Source organism: Alosa alosa, chromosome 12 (assembly GCF_017589495.1).
Source record: "Alosa alosa isolate M-15738 ecotype Scorff River chromosome 12, AALO_Geno_1.1, whole genome shotgun sequence".
Lineage (NCBI taxonomy): Eukaryota > Metazoa > Chordata > Actinopteri > Clupeiformes > Clupeidae > Alosa > Alosa alosa.
This window is the reverse complement of record NC_063200.1, coordinates 2,198,701-2,221,200: the sequence shown is the minus strand read 5'-3', so window position 1 is coordinate 2,221,200 and position 22,500 is coordinate 2,198,701. Positions and strand designations below refer to the sequence as shown.

At 44.6% G+C, this 22,500-nt stretch overlaps 1 protein-coding gene across 1 annotated transcript in view; it reads left to right on the top strand.

Annotated features, from left to right (window-relative positions):
- The window catches only part of brinp1 (bone morphogenetic protein/retinoic acid inducible neural-specific 1), a 121,775-nt gene that overhangs the window by 21,547 nt on the left and 77,728 nt on the right, over positions 1–22,500 (top strand). The window contains exon 2 of the mRNA XM_048258984.1: positions 12,746–13,013. Coding sequence (XP_048114941.1) covers positions 12,796–13,013 — 218 coding nt within the window. The 5' untranslated portion in view covers positions 12,746–12,795. The remainder of the gene's footprint in view (positions 1–12,745; positions 13,014–22,500) is intronic.

Sequence of the window (22,500 nt, the reverse complement as noted above, 5' to 3'; positions counted from 1 at the left end):
ATTGCCAAGGGACTCGGTGACACCAGGGTAATCACCGCACTGAAAAGCCTTCACTTTTTATCAGATACCACCATCCAATTACTCTGGAGGGGAAAGAGACGGAGGCACGCAACGGCCACAACATCAGCGCGTCCTTTTGAGGCCTCCATTGAAGACAGCCAGTGAGCATGAGGCTCAGTGAGATATCGTGAATAATAGTGTTTGGCCTGCAGGAAACAGTGCATTAGGTCTTCTAGGTGTTACCGTATTGTTTTTGGCTACGCAAACACCAAGGTCATTTTGCAGCTAGTGCTATCCTTCCCCCTCTTGCGTTATGCGTTATGAAAAAATGGAACTTGTGTGTGAATATCAAAAGGTAATTTCTAAAAAACATAACAAAGCCCTTGTGCAGATAATACGCAAAATCACACTGTGTTGTACTGTACTGTATTTCCTTGAGGCATTAATATTGCGGGGAGGAGGTGATTTGTTACTGGTCTGACAAACAATAAAACAAATATAGAAGTAATATACATAGCCATCTATCAACCAAGGGGCTTAGCAGTGTATGTAGGCACAGACAGAGTGTTTAATACGTTTTTGTCCTCTAAGTCATTCTGTTGGTTGACCTTTACTGCTCACGGAAAAACAAAAAGTGCCATTTCAGCCGCGCTCCAATCCGGCTGTCTGAATGTAGACATGGTCTAATGCTTACCTCGGATTGCACGCATCATATTTCACCTGGAGGGCTAGTGACTTTCGCAACGCTTCATCTACAAAGAATTGAGAATACAGAGTCATTTTTTTTCACCATCTGTTTTCTCTCCCAGTAGATTTTTCTGATTTATGTGCCGACTGTTTTTTTGCTTACGCCCGACGCATTCGCCCATTTCACAAATCACACTTTAATAAGAACAATGGATCGCATGAACGTATACTTAAGAATCCCTTTTGCGACGCTGAAAGCAAGAGGGACTGTGAGCAAGCACGTGACGAAAACGAAGGAGAGAACCACACATAGAGAGCTCGCTCCATCTCGGAGAGGCAGCGGCAGGATAAACAGCCGTGCACAGGGAAAAATCAGGTCAGTAAATTCCATTAGGCCGCGCTCTCTCTCTCTCGCGCGCGCTCGTGTTTGAGGAGTGGAGCCCAGCCTGAAAATAACGCTCTGTGGTGGGATGCTGCTCAGCTCCGTGCCACGCTCCAGGTCTCGTCCCGGGAGGGGAGAACAGCTGTTCCACATCTCTGTCAGGACAAGAGAGAGGGAGAGGGAGGGCGAGAGAGAAGGAAAAAACAGTTTTAGAACATGACGGCCAATGTGCCTGTCTTTGGAACTTCACTTAAAGGTTAGCCCGGCAAAATAAAGCAAAACAGCACAAATGTGGGAGAAAGTCACCACCACCAATAAAAGTGCTAGCAAAACATTTTCTTTTATTATTTTTGGGGGCAGGGTTTTGATGTATAGCGCTCGCCGCCAGCACACCCTGCTGAGACAGGCTGCTTTGCTGAGATCTTTTTTTCGATCATCACCTTGCAAAATTCCTGTGTAGAACAGCACGGGGGGGGGGCGACACATGCAGTTTCTGACGGGGAGATGGAGCAAGGGCGCAAGGTGTGTTATCCATCTCTGTTCTGATAAGGCCTACCAATTTCCACCCATATTTTCTGTGATAAACGGAGGTGCTGCAATTCATTTAGAAACCTGCGATTAGAACACAGCTGCTCAGCAGCGACAGACCGTTCTGCCATCCACTGACGCATGCAAACACTAGAACACTTGTACACATTACAGCAATAATGTTACAGCATTACAGCATTACATTATTTAAATTGTATTATTTAATTTAATAATTATATATATATATATATATATATATATATATATATATATATATATATAATTTATAAATATTAATTTATTACATTTTCACAGATCATTTAAAGAATTATCAACAGCACAGGGTATTTATTTGTATTGATGAATGCCACTCACAGAAAGTGTACTCTGTGCTGTGTGCTGTGCTAACGAAATCAATTGTCCAATCACAAAATTAACAGCACTACCTTTAAAGGTCAACACTATAATTGTTTAAGAATACATTCATAACACGATATAATGTGATCTTAAGGCATTATGATAATTGTTATAATCATTAAAAAAATAGCATGATACTCTATAACAATGCTCTTAAATAATGCATTATGAATTGTTGCTTTAATCTATTTTATTACACGGCTCTTCAGAGTGCTGCAGAATGTTCCATTCACATGAATGGGCCTTCCCAACGTTCGGGCCTATGTTAAATCTACATAAATCACCGGCAAAGCATTTAATCACCGCTGTCAATGGCAACGGGTTTTGTGCTTCTGATTAATGTCTTTCATATCACTACGCAAGGACTGGAACTTCATTCAAACGTGAAAGCAGACGGTTGATCAGCAGCTGTGTTCTAAAGAATGTTTGATTCAAGTTCAGCAGCGTGTGTTGCGAACTAGGCCTATTTGTTTCTCAGCAAATGCCACGATGAACGGTAACAAATAGGCTAGGTTATGTAGGCTAAAGTGATATCGTGGGGAGTTTATTATTTCGTTTTGGCAAGTAGCCGTATAATAAGCGGGATAATGTATAGAACGCCGGTCATTACTGTGAAAATAAGTCCCTTCAGGGCGGAACAAGACCCCTCCGCTGCTGTCTGTCGCAGTCGCAGGGTCTGGTTCGCCCTGTCGGGTCTTATTTTCCCAGTAATGACCGGCGTTCTATACATTATCCCTTACATATCCCTATACCAGATTATAACATAATGTGAGATTGTGAGATTGTTCTTGCTTTAAGTAAAGTGTAAAAATGTTCATACCAGTATAAAATCTCACAGACAGACATAAAGCAATATAGACTGCACTTATAATACATGAAATGTCAAAATGCATAATGAACATTGCTATAGAGTGTCATGCGTGTTTGTACGTGATTATAACAGGTGACGTCTGATAGCATTATATTGGGTTGCAAATGTATGCGTAGTAGCATAGTTATTGTGTAACAAGTGTTTTCTTTAGTGCAAGCTACTGTATGCAAAAACCTGCCTTATCCACAAATATCCTAAAGTGTCAAGCTGAATGCATTTTTTATGCAGTCACACACACACACACACACACACACTAGCACACACACACACTAGCACACACACACACACACTAACACACTCACTCATACAGACATATGTGAACACATCCACACACAGATTTCCTGTTAGAGTTGTTAATACACTGTTAAGGGTGCTAACGTTGACACTATGCTCGGCCCTGCTGGCCTCATGAGCACCGTGAAGATAACTTGCTCTGTCTTTTACACATGTAATGGCCCGATGCATAAGTGGAGCGTTGTCATTTAGCGGCTCGTTCATGCGCTCCCCGGCTGTGTTGGGGCCTCGGGCGTGCGGAGGCCCGGTGGGCGCGGGCTGTACGTGTGACCAGCATCCCCAGCGCGAGCCAGTTTGCCCCCTAACCCATCATGTCACATCATTTCAGGGACGCGTCTCGTGCGCTGCGCAGCCGTGCAGCCTTTCTGCAGCTGCACGGAAAACCTATTAGCCGGAGTGCTTCTCGCTGTTCGCCTCTCCACACAGGACGGCGCGAAGCAGGCGGGAAAAAAGAAAAGATGATGACAAAAATGGCAAATCGTGGAGGCGTTTGGGAACGCAGTTTTTTTTTTATCTGAAAGTCTTAAAAGTGCTGGGCAGGGGCGAAATGCAGCGACTGAATGGCTTATGTGACAGGATAATTACCAGCCATCAAACACGCTGTATTTTTAAGGAGAGCCTGGTGTGAATGCAAAGCTCCTGTGCTGAACATTCACTCTTTGAGGACAAGGTCTCGTGCTGCTGACGGCATCCTCTCCCCAGTGTACCAAAGCATCATTTGTCTGGGTGCCTCTGTGCATTTGGGCTTTTGTGCTGACTAATAGAGACACGATTACTGTGCTGTGGGAGTATTGTGATGTCATTGTGACCTTACATTTATATTTATTTTTTACCCGCTAAAAATATGACCAGCAGATTTAATTTCATATACTTCATATATTTCACTGACAGACTAATATAGGCAGAAGTGACAGACTAGTTAACGCCGGGGATTCTTCTGTTTAATTTAATTGCGTGCTAACCTCCTGTGCCAAATTTATCTGGACCAAACAACGCAACACCTTGGGCAGCCAAGCTGTCCACTCGTGCCACTCAAACACCTTGTTTATGACTTGGCGTGCTGACAGAGTGACTCGCTCGCACTGTGCATGAGTCTGACCCCGCACACACACACACACACATGACCTGACCCCTGGCGCCCCTCACGTCCGTAGCGTATAGCGACCACTGCTCCTATTGATCCCTCGTCTCAGCTAGATCAGAGGACAATAATTCAGTGGCCAGGTAAATTTGGACAATAACTCAGCCTATTAGTGAATTAGTTTGTTTTTAAAACCGGCCATTGATCCCTGCTCCACACGCCGATTGGTCGCAAGCGCGGCGCAGGCATTTAATTATGGAGGCAGACTTGCTGAGCCGTAGCTTTCTGAAGGTCAGAGTGCCACTGCGGCCCAAAATAAGGCAACAAAAGGGAAGAGAATCCGCTACAAATGAAGTTAGGGCCCTGGCCATCCCTCTATGCCGCGCCAGCGATTGCAAGTGGCAGGCTATTAGCAGACCTGTCCAGACCCGTCCAGAAGGGGCTTCAGGCAGGGCAGCGGGGATCATTTGAATAATTTTGGGAGCCTTGTCAGAACAAGAGACCTCTCTTCTCTCTCCCTCTCTCTCTGCCCCCCTCTCTCTCTCTCTGTCTCTCCCCCCCCCCTCTCTCTCTCTGCCCCCCCCTCTCTCTCTCTCTCTCTGTCTCTCTCCCCCCATCTCTCTCTCTCTCTCTCTCTGCCCCCCTCTCTCTCTGTCTCTCTCCCCCCATCTCTCTCTCTCTCTGTCCCCCCCTCTCTCTCTCTGTCTCTCTTCCCCCTCTCTCTCTCTCTCTGTCCCCCCCTCTCTCTCTCTATCTGTCTCTCTTCCCCCTCTCTCTCTCTGTCTCTCTTCCCCATCTCCCTCTCTCTCTCTCTCCCTCTCCCCCCCTCTCTCTCTCTGTCTCTCTCTTCCCCTCTCTCTCTCTCTCTCTCTTTCTGTTATCTCTCTCTCTATCCTTCTTTCTGTCTTCCCCAAATCTTCCCTCTAGCTCTCAGTCCCAGTCACTGACAATATCAAATGGCAAAATGCAAATCCCTGTGCAGGCTGGTTATGGAAATGCTCCTGGGAGTCGCACTAGGAGGTGATTGACACTTGTTTTAGAAGCTGCTTTGCTTGCTACTGCGTTTGGAGCCGGGTTGTGCCAGCTGCTTGCAGTGTTGTTCAGCATCTTTATTTTCATCCAAAATATACCTGGAAAATGCAGAAACTGAACCTTGGAAAGATGGTGTATTTATAAACAAGGATGATGTGCTGAAATAATATGATCATTTGCCATATAGCACTAGTTATGAGATCAATGCCTGTGGGTTACTTTAAAGTTTCCATATATAATTATATATATATATATATAATTATATATATAATACTTATGTTTTCTTAATTTGTTAAAGTAGGCTAATGTCAATTTAAAAATAAATCTGATCTTTTTTACAAAGTGTAGAGACTATCCGCTGGAGAAAGAGATTCATAGCTTGTCCTGTTTGTGTGTAACAGGACGAAACCAGAAGTCAAACGCAACTTCACCAGAGGCTAGGTGCCTGACTAGAGGCTCTGACATCAAGGCACCTTTGGCCCAATCATAAGTAATTGAACTCCTGGATCGTTGAAGCTGCTCTGAGCCCCAGAATCAAAACCTCCGGCTTCAGCTGCTCCTGTTGTCCCCCTGGAACACTGTGTACCAGAGTGGTCAATAGTACCCCTCAAAGCCGCTCCTGGACCGCGCTCTGTCCTTCTGAGCCCTGGGACCGCTAGCACAAGAAGCCTCTTATTCACACCTACACACACACACACACACACACACACACACACACACACACACACACTCTCTCTCGCTCCTAATCGTGCTCCATCCCTTAGCGCCTGGAGACCACTAGCACAAGAAGCCTCTTATTCTGGTGAAGTCTTTAGAACAAAGGAAGCCTGGCCTCCCTTAGCTTGGCAGCGCAGATCGATTAGCTTCTGACAAAGCCCGCCAAGTGAAAGACTTTGTAATCAGCCCCCGAAAAACAAGCCTAATGTGAATTTCTGAAGTGTCACATAAGCACTTTTTAGGCTCCCATCTTTTACAAAAAATGTGCTGATTGAATAGAACTTAGCAGCCCAGCAGGAGGGCGACCATCCCTCAGGGGAATCCAGCTCAACCGTCCATTTGTCTGGGGACACGCTGCCGTCCTCTTACATCATGATGGCTTCAAGTAATAGATACGCTGATATTCACTTTATTGTACTTATGATAATAATAGTGCAGTAGTTCTTCACTCCAACAACAACAACAACAACAAAACAACAACAGCACCAATAGTAATACTAAGAACATAAGCATAGAATATCAATGATAGTAATAGTAGCAGCAGTGTCAGTAACAGTCTGTTGTATTTCATCAGATGTGACATGTAATTATGCACCATTGCTGTGGTGGACTTTCAGCTGCCCTGTGTCTCTGAGTCCCTCTTGATCTGCTAACATCCTCACTTAAACACGGCCACTGTGCCAATTCACACTCGAGCCCCTTTGGGCATTGGCATGTGTGAAAATGATTTGAGATTTGCAAACAGTATGCATCCCCCGCAATGAGAGAAGCTTCAAAACAAAGCGATATGGAAAGCAAGCGCTGGGAGGAAGCAACGCTGAAAATTCAATTTGGACTGAAAGGCCCATCAGAAGTTGCTTTTGGCTCCACAGGCAGCTCCTTCTGAAGCGCCCCCGACCTCCTGAGCAGTGTGGTGGTGCGTGACGAACGAGAGATGGGAGACAATAAACACTCAACAGCGCCTCCTCTGGCCCAACGGTGGTATTACAATCAGAATCATTAACATAGCATAGTGATAACATTCTTTCTCATATGGAACCCCCTTGGAGCTTGTGGAAATTGATAGTGTGTGAATTTAGTCATGCAATTTATTTAACAGTGTTGGAACATTCAGTGCATCATCATATTATCTGGGCCCCAATGATTAGCTGACATTCTATAGGTTATATATTGTATTATATTATATTATATTATATTATATTATATTATATTATATTATATTCATACAGGTTTCACACATGGTAATGAATAAATTCTATAGGTTATATACTGTATATTATATTATAATATATTCATACAGGTTTCACACATGGTAATGATTAGGAATGTCCAGAGCAGGGCCCACTCTAAAGTCCAGACATATTCATTCTCTACCAAAGTTGCTTTAGAAATCAGCTGTGTTGTGTGATAGTTCTAAATGTACATCACACAAGAAACGAATGGATGACCACATAACCTCATTAGTGTCATGAAGTACAGTATGTGTGTTATGATGTACAAAACTGACAGAATGTTGCCGAACTGCCAATGATGCGTTTTCGTTTATTTTGTCAGTTCTAAAGAAACTCATCTACGCCTGTATAATTGTGAATTGTAATTGTGCTCCACTTACACATCAGACTTGTCAGGTGGATTGTGAAAGTGTCACCCTTCATCTGTGCCATGGAGCGCTAAACTGGAGATTGCGTATGACAGCTATTTACGCTAAAGCTATCATCAAACACCACCCGCGACCTCCATAAGCAATCTATAGGAGCCAGACAGTGGATTTGAGTTTCATTAAGGGGCTGTCAGACAGAAAGCTTCAGTAGTGGCAGACTCGGCTTTGATGGTCGTATTACAGCTTGAATGACTACTTGCCTTTCACAGAACTCATTTCAACAGAACTGTAAATCAGCACAATGAACTCTTTATAAAGAGGAAGAACATTCTCTCTCTCTCTCTCTCTCTCTCTCTCTTTTTTCTCCATCTCTCTCTCTTCCCTTCAGCGTCCACTGGTGTTGTAACCCCTTGGGGTGAGCGATCAGATTGAATGTGATTTGAGTCGTCGTGGAGACGTGATGGAGGAGGAGGTGGAGGAGGAGGAGGAAGGCTTCTTTTCTCAGGGGTAGTGGTGATGTCATCTGGGGAGCCATGTGACCTCACAGACCGGCTTTCTGACTGGAAGGGTTGCGCCAACAGCTTGGGAGTGTGTCAGCCGGGTGTGTGTGTGGGGGCGGGGGACTCTGACGGAGCTTGATGGAGGTTGTTGAGTGGTTAGCCAAGACTCTGGTGTGTATGTGTGTGTGTGTGTGTGTGTGGGGGTTACTGTAAGGGGGGGGGGGGGTGCTCGATGGAGGTTGTTGAGTGGTTAGCCAAGACTCTGGTGTCTATGCCACAGCTCCTGCTTGGGCTTTGATCACCGAGGTTTGAGACAAATGCAGCCAGCACACTGCCCTCTGTTGGCTGGAGGGCTGAGGAACTCTTAGCTCTCTCTCTCTCCCTCTCTCCCTCCCTCTTTCCCTCTCTCTCTCTCTCTCTCCCTCTCTCATCTTCAGCTGGAGGGCTGAGGAACTCTTAGCTCTCTCTCTCTCCCTCTCTCCCTCCCTCTCTCCCTCTCTGTCTCTCTCTCTCTCTCTCATCTCCACATCCACAGTCACCCAGCAAGGACACTCACAAATGTCCATATGTTTACAACGACCCAAATATATTGCATGTACAGTGTGTTTTTTACAGACCCACATTAGGCTATTTCATATTTGAATCACATACACAGTAACCTGATTTATGTAATCCTTGTTCTTTTAATTTTACCCCCACCCCACCCCCTCACCTTTCTCCTTACAGATCGAGTCTGTGTCACAACGCAGTGTGTGTCCATTTATAGCACAGAGGGCATTACTGGGCAGTGTCCCCACCAACGATTTCTCCATTAACCTTTCTAATACTACAATATTAATCTGGCCACCAGCATCTATTAATATTGCAGCCACGCGTATGCATAAATTCATGCGTCGCGCAGCATGCTTGGCCTGCCTCACATGTCATGGGCCCATTGATGAGGAAAACTCCTCCAGTTCCCACAGTACCGTATCTCACCCAGTTCTGCTTGTGCCACGATGCACACATACAGTATCTTGCCCAGTTCTGCTTGTGCCACGATGCACACATACAGTATCTTGCCCAGTTCTGCTTGTGCCACGATGCACACATACAGTATCTCGCCCAGTTCTGCTTGTGCCACGATGCACACATACAGTATCTTGCCCAGTTCTGCTTGTGCCACGATGCACACATACAGTATCTCACCCAGTTCTGCTTGTGCCACGATGCACACATACAGTATCTCGCCCAGTTCTGCTTGTGCCACGATGCACACATACAGTATCTCGCCCAGTTCTGCTTGTGCCACGATGCACACATACAGTATCTCGCCCAGTTCTGCTTGTGCCACGATGCACACATACCGTATCTCGCCCAGTTCTGCTTGTGGCACGATGTCTCCTCAGTGTTATGGTGGGTGGCCACGCAAAAGAATGTATCCGTTCTCAGCTCACCTCCCGACATTTCTCCTTTCAATTACGTGATGCATTGTTGTGTTCTGACAGGCAGCCTCAAATTAGTCTAAACTAATTATCTTAAAGGGGCCTCATTAGATTATGCTGTCGCAAATTTATCATCGCCACAGCAGTGTTGGTTAAGCCAGCCTGCCACTGAGAAGGGGACACCAATTGGCCTTGAGCTCTCAATTGTCTAACTGATGCAGACAGGGACACTGGTGGAGGAGAAACCTTTCACTTGCTGGCTTGCTGTGGATGTTGGTGTGGATGTGCCCTCAACACACCGTAACACAATAACAGCGCAGAACAGCACTTGACAATCCAGCTTTATATATGTACGCTGGCGCGTCGGGGTCCGGTTCGCCCTGTCGGGACTTATTTTCCCCATAATGACCGGCGTTCTATACATTATCCCGCTTATTATACGGCTACTTGCCAAAACGAAAAAATAAACTCCACGACACGCCTTTTATACTTATTTGTTACCGTTTTCGCGTGGTTTTTTGCTGAGAAACAAATAGTTCGCAACACACGCTGAACTTGAATCAAACATTCTTTAGAACACAGCTGATCAACCGTCTGCTTTCACTTTTGAATGAAGTTCCAATGCAAGAAGTGACCGGAATACTTGTGGAGTGATATGATCAGCAGCACAAAACCCGTTGCCATTGACAGCGGTAATTATATGTTTGCAGCGGTAATGACATGAATTTATTTTACCGTAGAACGTTGGGAAATCCCATTCAAATCAATGGAGCGTTCTACTAGCATTGTGAAGAGCCGTATAATATTAATCTAAATTAATCGTATATATAATTTTTGCTGTGAAAGTATTTTAAATATTTAAATTCAAATGAATAATTGAATAATCAGCTTTAGTGACATTAAAGTTCAAAAACTATTTTATTATTATTTTCACTGTTTAAATAATGGCCATAGTAATCTATGATATGACCTAATATGCTGAGGAAATAAATTCAAAAGTGCTTCGGGAAAACGTTTTTTTTTTTACATACAAGGCATTTCAGGCCACAGATATAACCTAGGGGACGCAATGAAAATAAATGAACACTCCCCTCAATGTCAACACTATTCTTTGCATTGATGTGCGACTTTAGAGTTGACAAACTCCGGTGATATGCAAATTCCTTGCTGCAGACATTGCAGAGGACTTTATTTTTATCAACAACATCAGGCCATTTTTTAAAAGTAAATATTCCAATCAATGATCTAGGCAGCACATTTTCTTCTCTGTCCTTCATTTAACAGTTTTATGGTTACTGACTAGAACGGCTCGGGGTCAAAGGTCATACGGAATCGATTAATCTGCGGTATTTTTTTTAATCAGTTATTTTTTCTCAAATTAATTAGTCGAAATGAATCAGTTATTTTGACAGCCCTAATATATATACCATATTTATATATATATATGATATATATAAGAGCGATGCAAGGGGCCGCTGTTGATGAGCAGTTGAGTTACAGAGCAATGCACAGAGCTGGTGTGGTCCAGACTGTTGACAGTACAGACTTGCATTTGATATGTTAAAGGAAATCAGTGCATACATTGCTCTACTGCTTAGGGAAACACTAAAGCATAACAAAGCTTTGATTTCTGTCTCTAAACTAGAGTTCTCTCCAGTACCCTACTCCATTGGGGGGGGGTGGGGCTAAAATCAAGGAATTATTTTCCCAAAGAAAAAAGATGGGATATCTCACTTATGTTTGTCAGGCTCCACCGTGTAGTTTCAAACACTAATAAAGCCGAGAGAGTTGCTTTCTGCCTACAGTAGTTTTCATTTAATAGCTCGGCGTAAGGCAGTGTTTCAGCCAGAGGCCAAAGTTCTTAAGCATAATTACTGATGAAAATGGCTGCCTTATCTGAGGAGCGAGCCATGAATCCAGTGCCAAGTGGATAATAATGTTCTGTGGGTGACACAGTCGTGTGTGTGTGTGTGTGTGTGTGTGTGTGTGTGTGTGTGTGTGTGTGTGTGTGTGTGTGTGTGTGCTTTTGGAGTTCCTCATTTTATGGCCCGTGTCTGTGGATAATACAGAAGAGTGGAAACTAGATGGGGGGGGGATTTCTCTGAAAAGCTCTAGCAGCAGCTTATTTTACAGTCTGACGGATCCATCAGATATGTTCTGCTCACTGCTATGTTTCTAATCCACGGTAATACTGTGCAAACTCTTAGAAAGACAAAGCATTATCAATAGGGCAAGAGGTCCAATTTGATTTTCATGGGCCATCGTAAACAAGTATCATGCCATCTGCTACCACTGGTTTAACAACAGGACTGGAGCCGTCTGCCAAATAGCTGTTGGATATCTGCAGCTTATGGTAGATTACTGTATATTAATGACCCATTAGAGGAGACTAATATGAATGAGTTCCATTAATTGTTATTATGTTATTAAATGTTATATATATTAATTGTTATTATGTTATATTAATTATGTAAACTCCATTTATCTGTGTTGTTGTCAGACTGATGTGCATTACATAATACAGTTGAAATATTTACCCTCAACAAGCAGAAATACTCGCCTTAATATCTGTGAAAACGAGAGACACTGTTCTTATGCTCAAAAAACTGCATGTCACAACATATGGTAAGGCACGTTCTTAGCCTTGTCAGAGTGCATCACAACTGCAATTAGTCTGCATAAAGAGAAGGCCTCCCGCGCCCGGCTCTAATACATTTCCATGTGGGAAAGGGCAGCTGTCCTCGTTAGAACGGAGCCTCGTGCCCTGGGTCCAGCGCGTAGCCCCGAGTGTTTGCACAAAGGTAAATAAGAAGCACGACAGGATATTTATTATTCACAGCAGCAAAATGGACAATAAAACATCTGAAATAGCTACATCTGCAGGTCCTCCCCTTGTTAGGTTACATCAACAAGATTAGGCTTTGATTCATGGAGTCACTCTGAGTAAAGATTTCAGTAGAACTTCAGCGTTTAATATTTCTGCTCTTTTTGTGTTTCTCTTGTTCTCCTCTTCCTCTTCTTTCATCCCTCCTCTCTCTTCCCTCTCTTTCTCTCTCTCCCTCTCCCTCTCCCTCATCCCTCTCTCTCCCTCCCTCTCTCTCTCCCTCTTTCTCTCTCTCCCTCTCTCTCTCTCCCTCTCTCCTCTCTCTCTCCCTCTTCTCTCTCTCTCTCCTTCCCTCTCTCCCTCTCTCTCTCCCTCCCTCCCTCTTCAGGTCTCCAGAGAATGGAGCGAGAATGAACAGCGAGCGGCTTGAGGAGAAGCATGAACTGGAGGTTTATTGAGGTCATCTGTATCCTGTTTATATGGGAACATATAACAGTTGAGTCCTTCCGGCCGGACCCTTCCGCTACCGAGCAGCATGTCACCAAGCAGTTTGACTGGCTCATCTCCGACCGGGGGCCTTTCCACCATTCGCGGAGCTACCTCAACTTTGTGGAGAGATACACACATGGATTCACCACCCGGTATAAAATGTATAGGTGAGTGGCCATTTTGGTGGCGTTTATGGGTTACTCTATTGGTGTTCATTCAACTTGAAGCTCCCTTGCGTGTGTGCTCTCTCTTTCTCCCTCTCCCCCTCTCTCTCTCCCCCTCTCTCTCTCTCCCTCTCTCCCTCTCCCCCCCCTCTCTCTCTCTTTCTCTCGTATCCAAAAGCCTTGGTTTGAGGCGAGCACGTCTTAGTCGAGATTGTTTAATACTTTGGTAGCCTGTGTAAAGCTGGACGGAAGCTTATAAAAAGTACTGCCCTCTGAACTGCCCTCTTTATCAGCTTTCAGCTGCAGAGTGCCTCCACTGGGCGTTATTCTTCCTCCAGATTTAAGCAGGGACCGATCAGAACACACTCTCACTTCAGCATATGTTGACCTCTTGTCTGCAGGAAATAACACACTCTTATTGAATTATTTAATGCAACTCATTTTTCAAGCACAACTCACATCACAAGATATTTTTGGTTACTTTTAAGTGCAGTTGCACAATTACAAAATTCTGGTTTTGCTGCTAATTAGTATTCCCAACAGATCAAGTCAAGAATTACTTTTGACAGAAGTCTGAATTTCACTGTCGTAGACTTTAGCACAAATGTCTGGACCAAGGGCCATTTAAGAGTCGGCTCTTTTCTTTGTGCTTAGAGACATTGTTTGGCTGGTTTATCACCGTAAAGCATGAACATAATTCAAAATCTGAAGCAGTATTGAAAAATGATATTGAAAAAATGCCCACAGTGCAGCTACAGAACACAAAGCTCTCTGCAGCCTTGTGCTGCATCTGAAGTGGGGATATTGTTTTGAAGAACAATAATGCTTTGAGGCGTCTGGAGACACAATACCCTCACAATCTGCATAACCTGCCCCTCCTGAACCACCTGCCCCTCTCAATCCTGCCCTTCCTGCCTCAATCCTGTGCCTCTCAATCCTGCCCCTCATACCTGCCCCACCTGCCCCACCTGCTCCCCTCAATCCTGCCCCACCTGCCCCTCCTGCACCACCTGCCCCTCTCAATCCTGCCCTTCCTGCCCCTCTCAATCCTGTGCCTCTCAATCCTGCCCCTCATAATGTTGTCAACACATTTAGTTTTGTGCCTCAGTTCACTTGTGTAACATGCTACACACTATTTTATATCATAGTGTATACATTGTGAAGGATATAAAACCACACACTCTTATTCATAATAGAACCTTAATTTACTACTGTAACATGTTCTGAAAATACTTTAGTAGTATCTATACTTTAGTAGTCAGAGGTCGGTCCTTTTCTGCCTTGCGTCTTCCATGTGTTTTCCCAGTGTGTGAATGTTATTTCCCCCAGCCCTCTCTAGTGAGCTTGTAAACACGTGTGTGTTTGACTGACAAGGTGCAGCAAACAGCTAATGAGACTTCCTCTCTGTTTTCCACAAGGGCACACTTTGATTACTTGTCTTGTTTGTCCTCACTTCTGGATCCTGCGCTAGAAGATAGTCAGAGACATTGTACATATTTGATTAATATACTTGGGGAGCTGCAGACAAAAGGGACTTTGATTCTTCTCAGCTCTCTCTCGCTCTCTATTCTTCACTCTCAGCTCTCTCTCTCTCTCCTCTCTCTCCATCTCTCTCCATCTCTCTTTCTCTCTCCATCTCTCTCCCTTTCTCTGTTTCTCTCTCCCTTTCACACACTTGTCTACTGTGTGAATTGCCAGAGAATAAAAGCTCCCTTTAGGTTTGCCTTTGTTAGGTGTCAACGGCATGCTTTGATGATGTGAAGTCTGACAGGTTGCTAGGCATTGTGGGAGCCTGCGGTGTAGATTAGGAGGCTCTGGCAAAAGCATCCCCCATCGGTGTGTGGACAGTGTACGCAACAGTCAGCGTGCAGTGCCAATGGGAGGCTGTGCTGTTCTGGTGCCTGGTGATTCATTACACGCCACTACACTACACATTACATGGTGGTGAGACGTGCGATGTCCCCGTTCTCTCTGAGTGTGTGTGTGAAACGAAACGAGTGACGTAAGGTGGGATATGGGTGTGTGTGTGTGTGTGTCGGGGGGGGGATGGGCTGCACACTACCTGCTGCCGGACTGGGCTTCTGGAGAGGGGGAATTCAGTCTGTCCGTCTGTCTGTCTGTCTGTCGGCTCAAACAGATGGAGGCATCGAATTCAGCCATCAATGCAAGATATCGCCTTGCTTGTGACAAGACAATTAAATCGCTCGTCGATACAGAGCAGAATACAGTGCACTTCTCATTAAAAATTTAATCAGAAAATCTGCCTTCACATCTGTCAGACATATGCACGACTGTCAGAGCGCGGAGTGTGACTCATCCGTCAAATGTCCTGCCGAGGAACCAAAATTCTGTTTCAGTCCCATCAACACCCCCCAACCACCCACACACACACACACACACACACACACACACACACACACACACACACACACACACACACACACACAAACACACACACACACACACACACAAACACACACACACACACTCTCACACACACACACACATATCCCACCTCACGTCACTTGTCTCGTCTGGTTTCGCACACACACTCAGAGAGAGATTTAAAGATTTTAGCTTCCATGGCTCTTAGCATCTGTTAACAAAAGAAGTCACAGCTTTCAGGCGCCAAGTGAATTCTTATTCACCTTCATGTTAACACCAGTCTGTAGAACAAAGCAGACAGCAGACCCCTCTCAGAGCCAGCCACTACCTACACGTCTCAGACACTACCTACACGTCTCAGCCACTACCTACACTGTCTCAGCCACTACCTACACATCTCAGACACTACCTACACGTCTCAGACACTACCTACACGTCTCAGACACGTCTCAGACACTACCTACACGTCTCAGACACTACCTACACTGTCTCAGCCACTACCTACACATCTCAGACACTACCTACACGTCTCAGACACTACCTACACGTCTCAGACACTACCTACACGTCTCAGACACTACCTACACTGTCTCAGACACTACCTACACATCTCAGACACTACCTACACATCTCAGACACTACCTACACGTCTCAGACACTACCTACACTGTCTCAGACACTACCTACACTGTCTCAGACACACTGTCTCAGACACACTGTTTCAGACACTACCTACACTGTCTCTGTTAGAATCGCTTGCCCATTGTGTCTCTATTAGAATTGCTTGCCCATAGTTTTTTCTGTTTGCACTGCAGGCAAGATCTGGGTTCTCTGATGTAAATGGTGTAGAGGCCAGGGTGCTTGTAGTTGTAGTTGGCGTGCACTTCTGATTGACTCAAACTTGGTATCTGTGTTTTTATTTACAGTTTTTCTCGATCGTTTTGATACCTGTGTCAACTCTGAAATCACACTCTCAAAACAGTTAACACCTGTGTCTGAACAAAAGCACTCTGGACAAAATGACACATTTTGCTTGCAAAAGGCTGTTAATCTCTCAAAACACTTAAAACATGCAGCAAAAGCAAATCTTGCCTTCAAACACTACAACTTGTTGCCAATTAAAAAACACTCTTTAATCAATCATTACACACTGGACAACAAAATGCAAAATCTAGTTCTCAAAATGAGCATTTTTGCTATGTCTGTTCCATTACTTTTTCCATTTTTCTGGTAGGCCTATCAGAAAAAAACTGTGAAAAGACAAAATGTACTGAATAAAAAAATAATTTATTCATTCCTGCCAAGATGTAACTGCCATTGACATGTAAGACATACAGTAAACACCTTTTGTACTGTTTTCTCCACCAAATAGGCAATACAGTACTTTGTCTAAATGTGCATTAGATCCATACTTGCAAATAGCAACACAGAACAGACATCTCTTATGTATAATGAATGATTGCTGATTGAAGAATTGTGCAAAGGAGTTTCACACAGGTGTATCAGAGATTCAGACTTATGCAAGGAATCTATACCACCTGTGAAAAGATGTTTTCCTTTTGTTTAGCATGGGAAAACCAATAGAGTTTGGGGCTTTTGAATGTCACCTGTGTTAACTGTTTTGCAAAAGGGTGTGAGAAATGTGTGAACCCAATGAAAATGTGTGAACACATTCGCAAGAGATGACTTCTGCTGTGCAAAGAAAGTAGTCATGAAGACCAAGTGGGTTCTAGTTTACTTAAGCAGGTAAAAGAAATCGAGAAAAACTGTAACCTTTAAACACTATTTGTTGCTACCCCCCTTAATTTACAGTTCATGGTCAAATTTTACCGGACAGTTTTAACTGCTCTTAAATACCAATACCATGACAAAAACTATTATTTAATAGAACATTTATTGTAAACAGAACCTTATTAGATAATTAACATCTACAACATGTGTGTTTGTGTGTGTGGGTGAATGTGTGCAAACACTCACTGGTGGTTCACATGCACAGTGGCAACATGACAACATGAACTGGCAACATGAACTGTGCGTGTGTGTGTGTGTGTGTGTGTGTGTGTGTGTGTGAGAGAGAGAGAGAGAGAGAGAGAGAGAGTGGGTGTAAATGTGTGTGTGTGTGTGTGTGTGTGTGTGTGTGTGTGTGTGTGTGTGTGTCTGTTTGTGTGTGTGGGTGTGTGTGTTTCTGTGTGTGCATACATGCATGTGTGTGCAAACACTGGTGGTTCACATGCACATGTGGCAACATGATAACATGAACTGACAACATGAACTGTGTGTGTGTGTATGTGTGTGTGTGTGTGTGTGTGTGTGTGTGTGTGTGTGTGTGTGTGTGTGTGTGTGTGTTTGTGTGTGTGTGTGTGTGTGTGTATGTGTGTGTGTGTGTGTGTACATGTGTGTGTGTGTCTGTTTGTGTGTGTGTGGGTGGGTGTGTTTCTCTATGTGCGTGCATGCATGTGTGTGCGAACATTGGTGGTTCACACGCACAAGTGGCAACATGACAACATGAACTGACAACATGTACTGAGTGTCTGTGTGTGTGTGTGTCTGTGAGTGGGTGTACACGTGTGTGTGCTTTATGTGTGTCTATTTGTGTGTGTGTGTGTGTGTGTGTTGTGTGTGTGTGTGTGTGTGTGTGTGTGTGTGTGTGTGTGTGTGTGTGTGTGCCTGCATGCATGTGTGTGGGAACATTGGTGGTAAGTTGTAGGAGTGTGTGTATGGAGATGTCTTTCATCTCCTGGATGAAAATTATACTCTTTCCCATTCATTTCCTATGGCGGTCATTTTTGATGGTGAACAAAAAAAGTGTTTCTAAGTAGAATAAATCACTCAAAATTCAAAGAAAGTAGTCCTAATCAATTATATGTGTTCAAAAGCCTTTTGAGGCAATCTGATGAAAAATGCCTAATTTATGGTACAGGGAATGTGTAAATCGATCATTTTTGAACGGAACAGTGTTAGATTATAAATATAAATAACTCTGTGTCTAAGTGTTTGTGGATTCAGAAGTGTGCATTATAGATGTGTAGATTACTCCTCCACAAGACACGTATGGTTTATTTATAATCAACCAAGCAAAGCCCATCTGTCCTTATACAGGATACAGGAAGTTTTGAACTACAGAACTGAAGACTTTTAAGTGGTTTTAAGCTCTCATCCTTACTGTCTTTTAAGTGGTTTTAAGCTCTCATCCTTACTGTCTTTTAAGTGGTTTTAAGCTCTCATCCTTACTGTCTTTTAAGTGGTTTTAAGCTCTCATCCTTACTGTCTTTTAAGTGGTTTTAAGCTCTCATCCTTACTGTCTTTTAAGTGGTTTTAAGCTCTCAGCCTTACTGTCTTTTATGTAGTTTCATTTCCAAAGTTAAAACATTTAAATATCTTCACTGGTTTTGCTGGATTCAACAACAATGTCACCCATTTTAGATTATGAAAACATCAACAATTATCATTTGACTGCAGAACCACTGTTACATTTTCAATTTTAATTTAATTTCCCTTTACAATTTAGATTTCCCAGAATCCCATCTTGTGGACAGGAGGCTTACTAAATACTCTAGTGTTTAGCCTTTTTTTAGTCAGACACTTTTGTTGCCAAGGTAAAAATTAGCAGGAATTCATACTATATATCTCGAGCCAAGTGTGGATGACAAACAAACAACAGCAACATCATCAACAACAACAACAACAACAAATGTCTCCTGTGGGCATCATCTGTGTCTGATTTAGACGCCGCGGCTGTTCCTATTTAGTGTGGCCATGTGTGTGTGTGTGTGTGTGTGCGTGTGTGTGTGTGTGCGTGCGTGTGTGCGTGCGTGTGCGTGCGTGTGTGTGTGTGTTGTGGAGGTAGATGACAGCTTTCTTCCCTCAGGCTCCTCCATTGCCCAGAGGTTAGGCAGACAGTTAGTGCGGGCAATGCCAACCGCAATCAGCGAGCCGTGCCACCCTGTGTTGTGCCGCCGTGCGAGTGTTGCGTTGCGTTGCGTTGCGTTGCGTTGCGTTGCGTTGCGCCGTTCTGTGCCGTGCTGCTGGCGTGGTCCAGCCTGCACCAGGGGTCGGCGGAGTCCATTTCACATGCACAGGCTCTCTTGGAGCGGATTAGCCGAAAGGTCAGTGTCACTTTGAAGAGGACGTGTGGCAGAGTCAGAATTTCCGTCCCCAGCCGTGTGTAGGCCGAAGAATAATGAAACAAGTTGCCATTCAAATCGGTGGACTTTGATTAGGTGGGCGTTTTCAAACTAAATAACACAACGGTTAAGTTGTATTTCAATGCTACATTTCTTCAAATGACCAGGTGTGCCCTGTATGCTGGTGCTTTGTCTCTTTTGATGGGAGCAGTTGCTGTCTCTGTGCCCGTATTGTGAAGGGTATATCTGGACGTTGTGTTTATAAAAGTCTTTGTGGTGCTGGAGCCTCTTGTTGCATAAAGAGCATGAAGGGTCCAAAGCGCCGACTTGCATGTGGGCGGCCGGAAGGCGACATGACCAGCGGGGAGACGCACAGCGTGTGTTATGCATACTCCATCAGGCGGATGCACTCCATAGCCTATTTGGCCGATGATGTGCGCTCCGTGGTCATTGTTGGGAGGCCCTTGTATCTCGAGCACTTTTTGTAGATGAGAAATCCAATATAAATGCAAATCTTTCTATTAATGCATTTCTCCTCCTCTGAATGAGCATTGTGCCTCAATCAAAGAGGGACAATGGCAGGTATTATTTATACCCGATTTATGAAAATGGGCTGCAGTGTATTGATCAAAAGTTTTATGTGTGGTCGCGGACCGATTAAACGAGTTTGGTCTGTGTAGCGGATAACACTATTAACATACTGTTGGCCCTTTGGATCAATGTGAACTCACAATGTTGCCAGGCAATTAAAATAGGAAGTTCCTAAAAGACCCTTTCTGTATGTGTTGCATATTAAAACAATCACCGTCCTTGTATTCAAATCCCAGTTTTTATGCCAACATTTCCAATGCAAAATTCCTTTATAGACGGCAAGCTAGTTAGCCAATCTGAAATCCAAATCTGTGCCGTACCGACACAAGTCCTCCTTCCCCAGGAATGAGATCAGATTAGTGTGACACGCCATCCGCTCAGTTTCTACAAACAAAAAAACATTGCAGAAATTGTTCTGTTCACCAAATGCTTACAAGTCAGAAATGCTGCGACTGAAAAGTGCTGCCATGGTCAAAACATTTAAGAGGCTTGGTCAATAAATCAAAACTGGCCTGTCAGACTTCACCCAGTATTTCAACAGGTGTCAATTTACCCAGAAGTCCTTGCTCTGGACTCAACGGCGCTTGTCAGTGGAGACTCAGCATTTTCCGACCCCAGTGTCACGTCTGAAGAGATATTTCATTGAGATCGGAGACAGCTAAGGAAGCCCTCAATGTCTCCCCTCACAAATCACACCTGCGTGCAGACAGATATTACTCCACCCGGCAATCCACTGGCTCCTCCACCCAAATTGCATTGGAGGGGTGTGTGTGTGTGTGTGTGTGTTGGGGTTGGGGTTGGGGGGCTGCTGCAGCTGGTTGTGAGATTTGTGAAAAATCCCTCTCGGTAGGATTACAATCCCAGGCCTCAACTCATTGCTGTCGCCTCTCTTAGTTGTAGCAATCATCTTTGCAGATAGCATCTCCACAACTAAATCAAATGAAACTCAAATAAAATGCATTTTTTATATCTCAGTAGGCTGTCAGAACCTGGCTTGTCATTCCTCTCGCCCTGATTGCATTGCATGGAGTGCTATTTCCATGTACATACCCGTGAGAGTAATTGCATTTTGTTTATTCATTACTTAATAAGCATCGGGCACATCTACTCCACGCGCAGCACACCACAGTGTTTATAGTGCCGAGCATTTGGCCGATCTGTGTGATTGGATCATTTATCAGCAGGATGAGGCCGCTCTGCAGCTCCTGTAAAAAATGAGTGTTCATTACCAATATGGCCGCTCCCATGAATATGGCGAGCTTGACCTCGTCCCACGACCCATCCATCATCTCTCTCCCTATAGGTGGAGGTCATTAGTGGCGCTGCTCAACACCGTCCACCTGCTGGCTCTCTCTCCCTATAGGTGGAGGTCATTAGTGGCGCTGCTCAACACCGTCCACCTGCTGGCTCTCTCTCCGCGCTGTGAGCCTGGCGGAAATGAAGTATGGCTTCACGCGCGTCAGGTGTGAAAGGGGAACACGCCCGTATGCGACCCCTCAGAGGATCGGCACGGAAGCTGTATCACACAGATAGGAATGCTGCATATGAGCACATTTGGGATTGGGTCCCATGTAGGAATGCTGTGACGCTGCATATGAGCACATTTGGGATTGGGTCCCAGGTAGGAATGCTGTCTTGCTGCATATGAGCTCATTTGGGATTGGGTCCCAGGTAGGAATGCTGTGACGCTGCATATGAGCACATTTGGGATTGGGTCACATGTAGGAATGCTGTCTTGCTGCATATGAGCTCATTTGGGATTGGGTCCCAGGTAGGAATGCTGTCTTGCTGCATATGAGCTCATTTGGGATTGGGTCCCAGGTAGGAATGCTGTCTTGCTGCATATGAGCTCATTTGGGATTGGGTCCCATGTAGGAATGCTGTCTTGCTGCATATGAGCACATTTGGGATTGGGTCCCAGGTAGGAATGCTGTCTTGCTGCACATGAGCTCATTTGGGATTGGGTCCCAGGTAGGAATGCTGTCTTGCTGCACATGAGCTCATTTGGGATTGGGTCCCAGGTAGGAATGCTGTCTTGCTGCACATGAGCTCATTTGGGATTGGGTCCCAGGTAGGAATGCTGTCTTGCTGCACATGAGCTCATTTGGGATTGGGTCCCAGGTAGGAATGCTGTCTTGCTGCACATGAGCACATTTGGGATTGGGTCCCAGGTAGGAATGCTGTGACGCTGCATATGAGCACATTTGGGATTGGGTCCCAGGTAGGAATGCTGTCTTGCTGCATATGAGCTCATTTGGGATTGGGTCCCAGAACCAAGGCCTCCGCTGGGCTCAGAAGATAAGCACTGCATGGGTGGGTGACATTGCTGTCATAAAATAGTGTCATAATGAAATGAATAATTAAAGGGAAGCCTGTTGGTAAACTGTTAA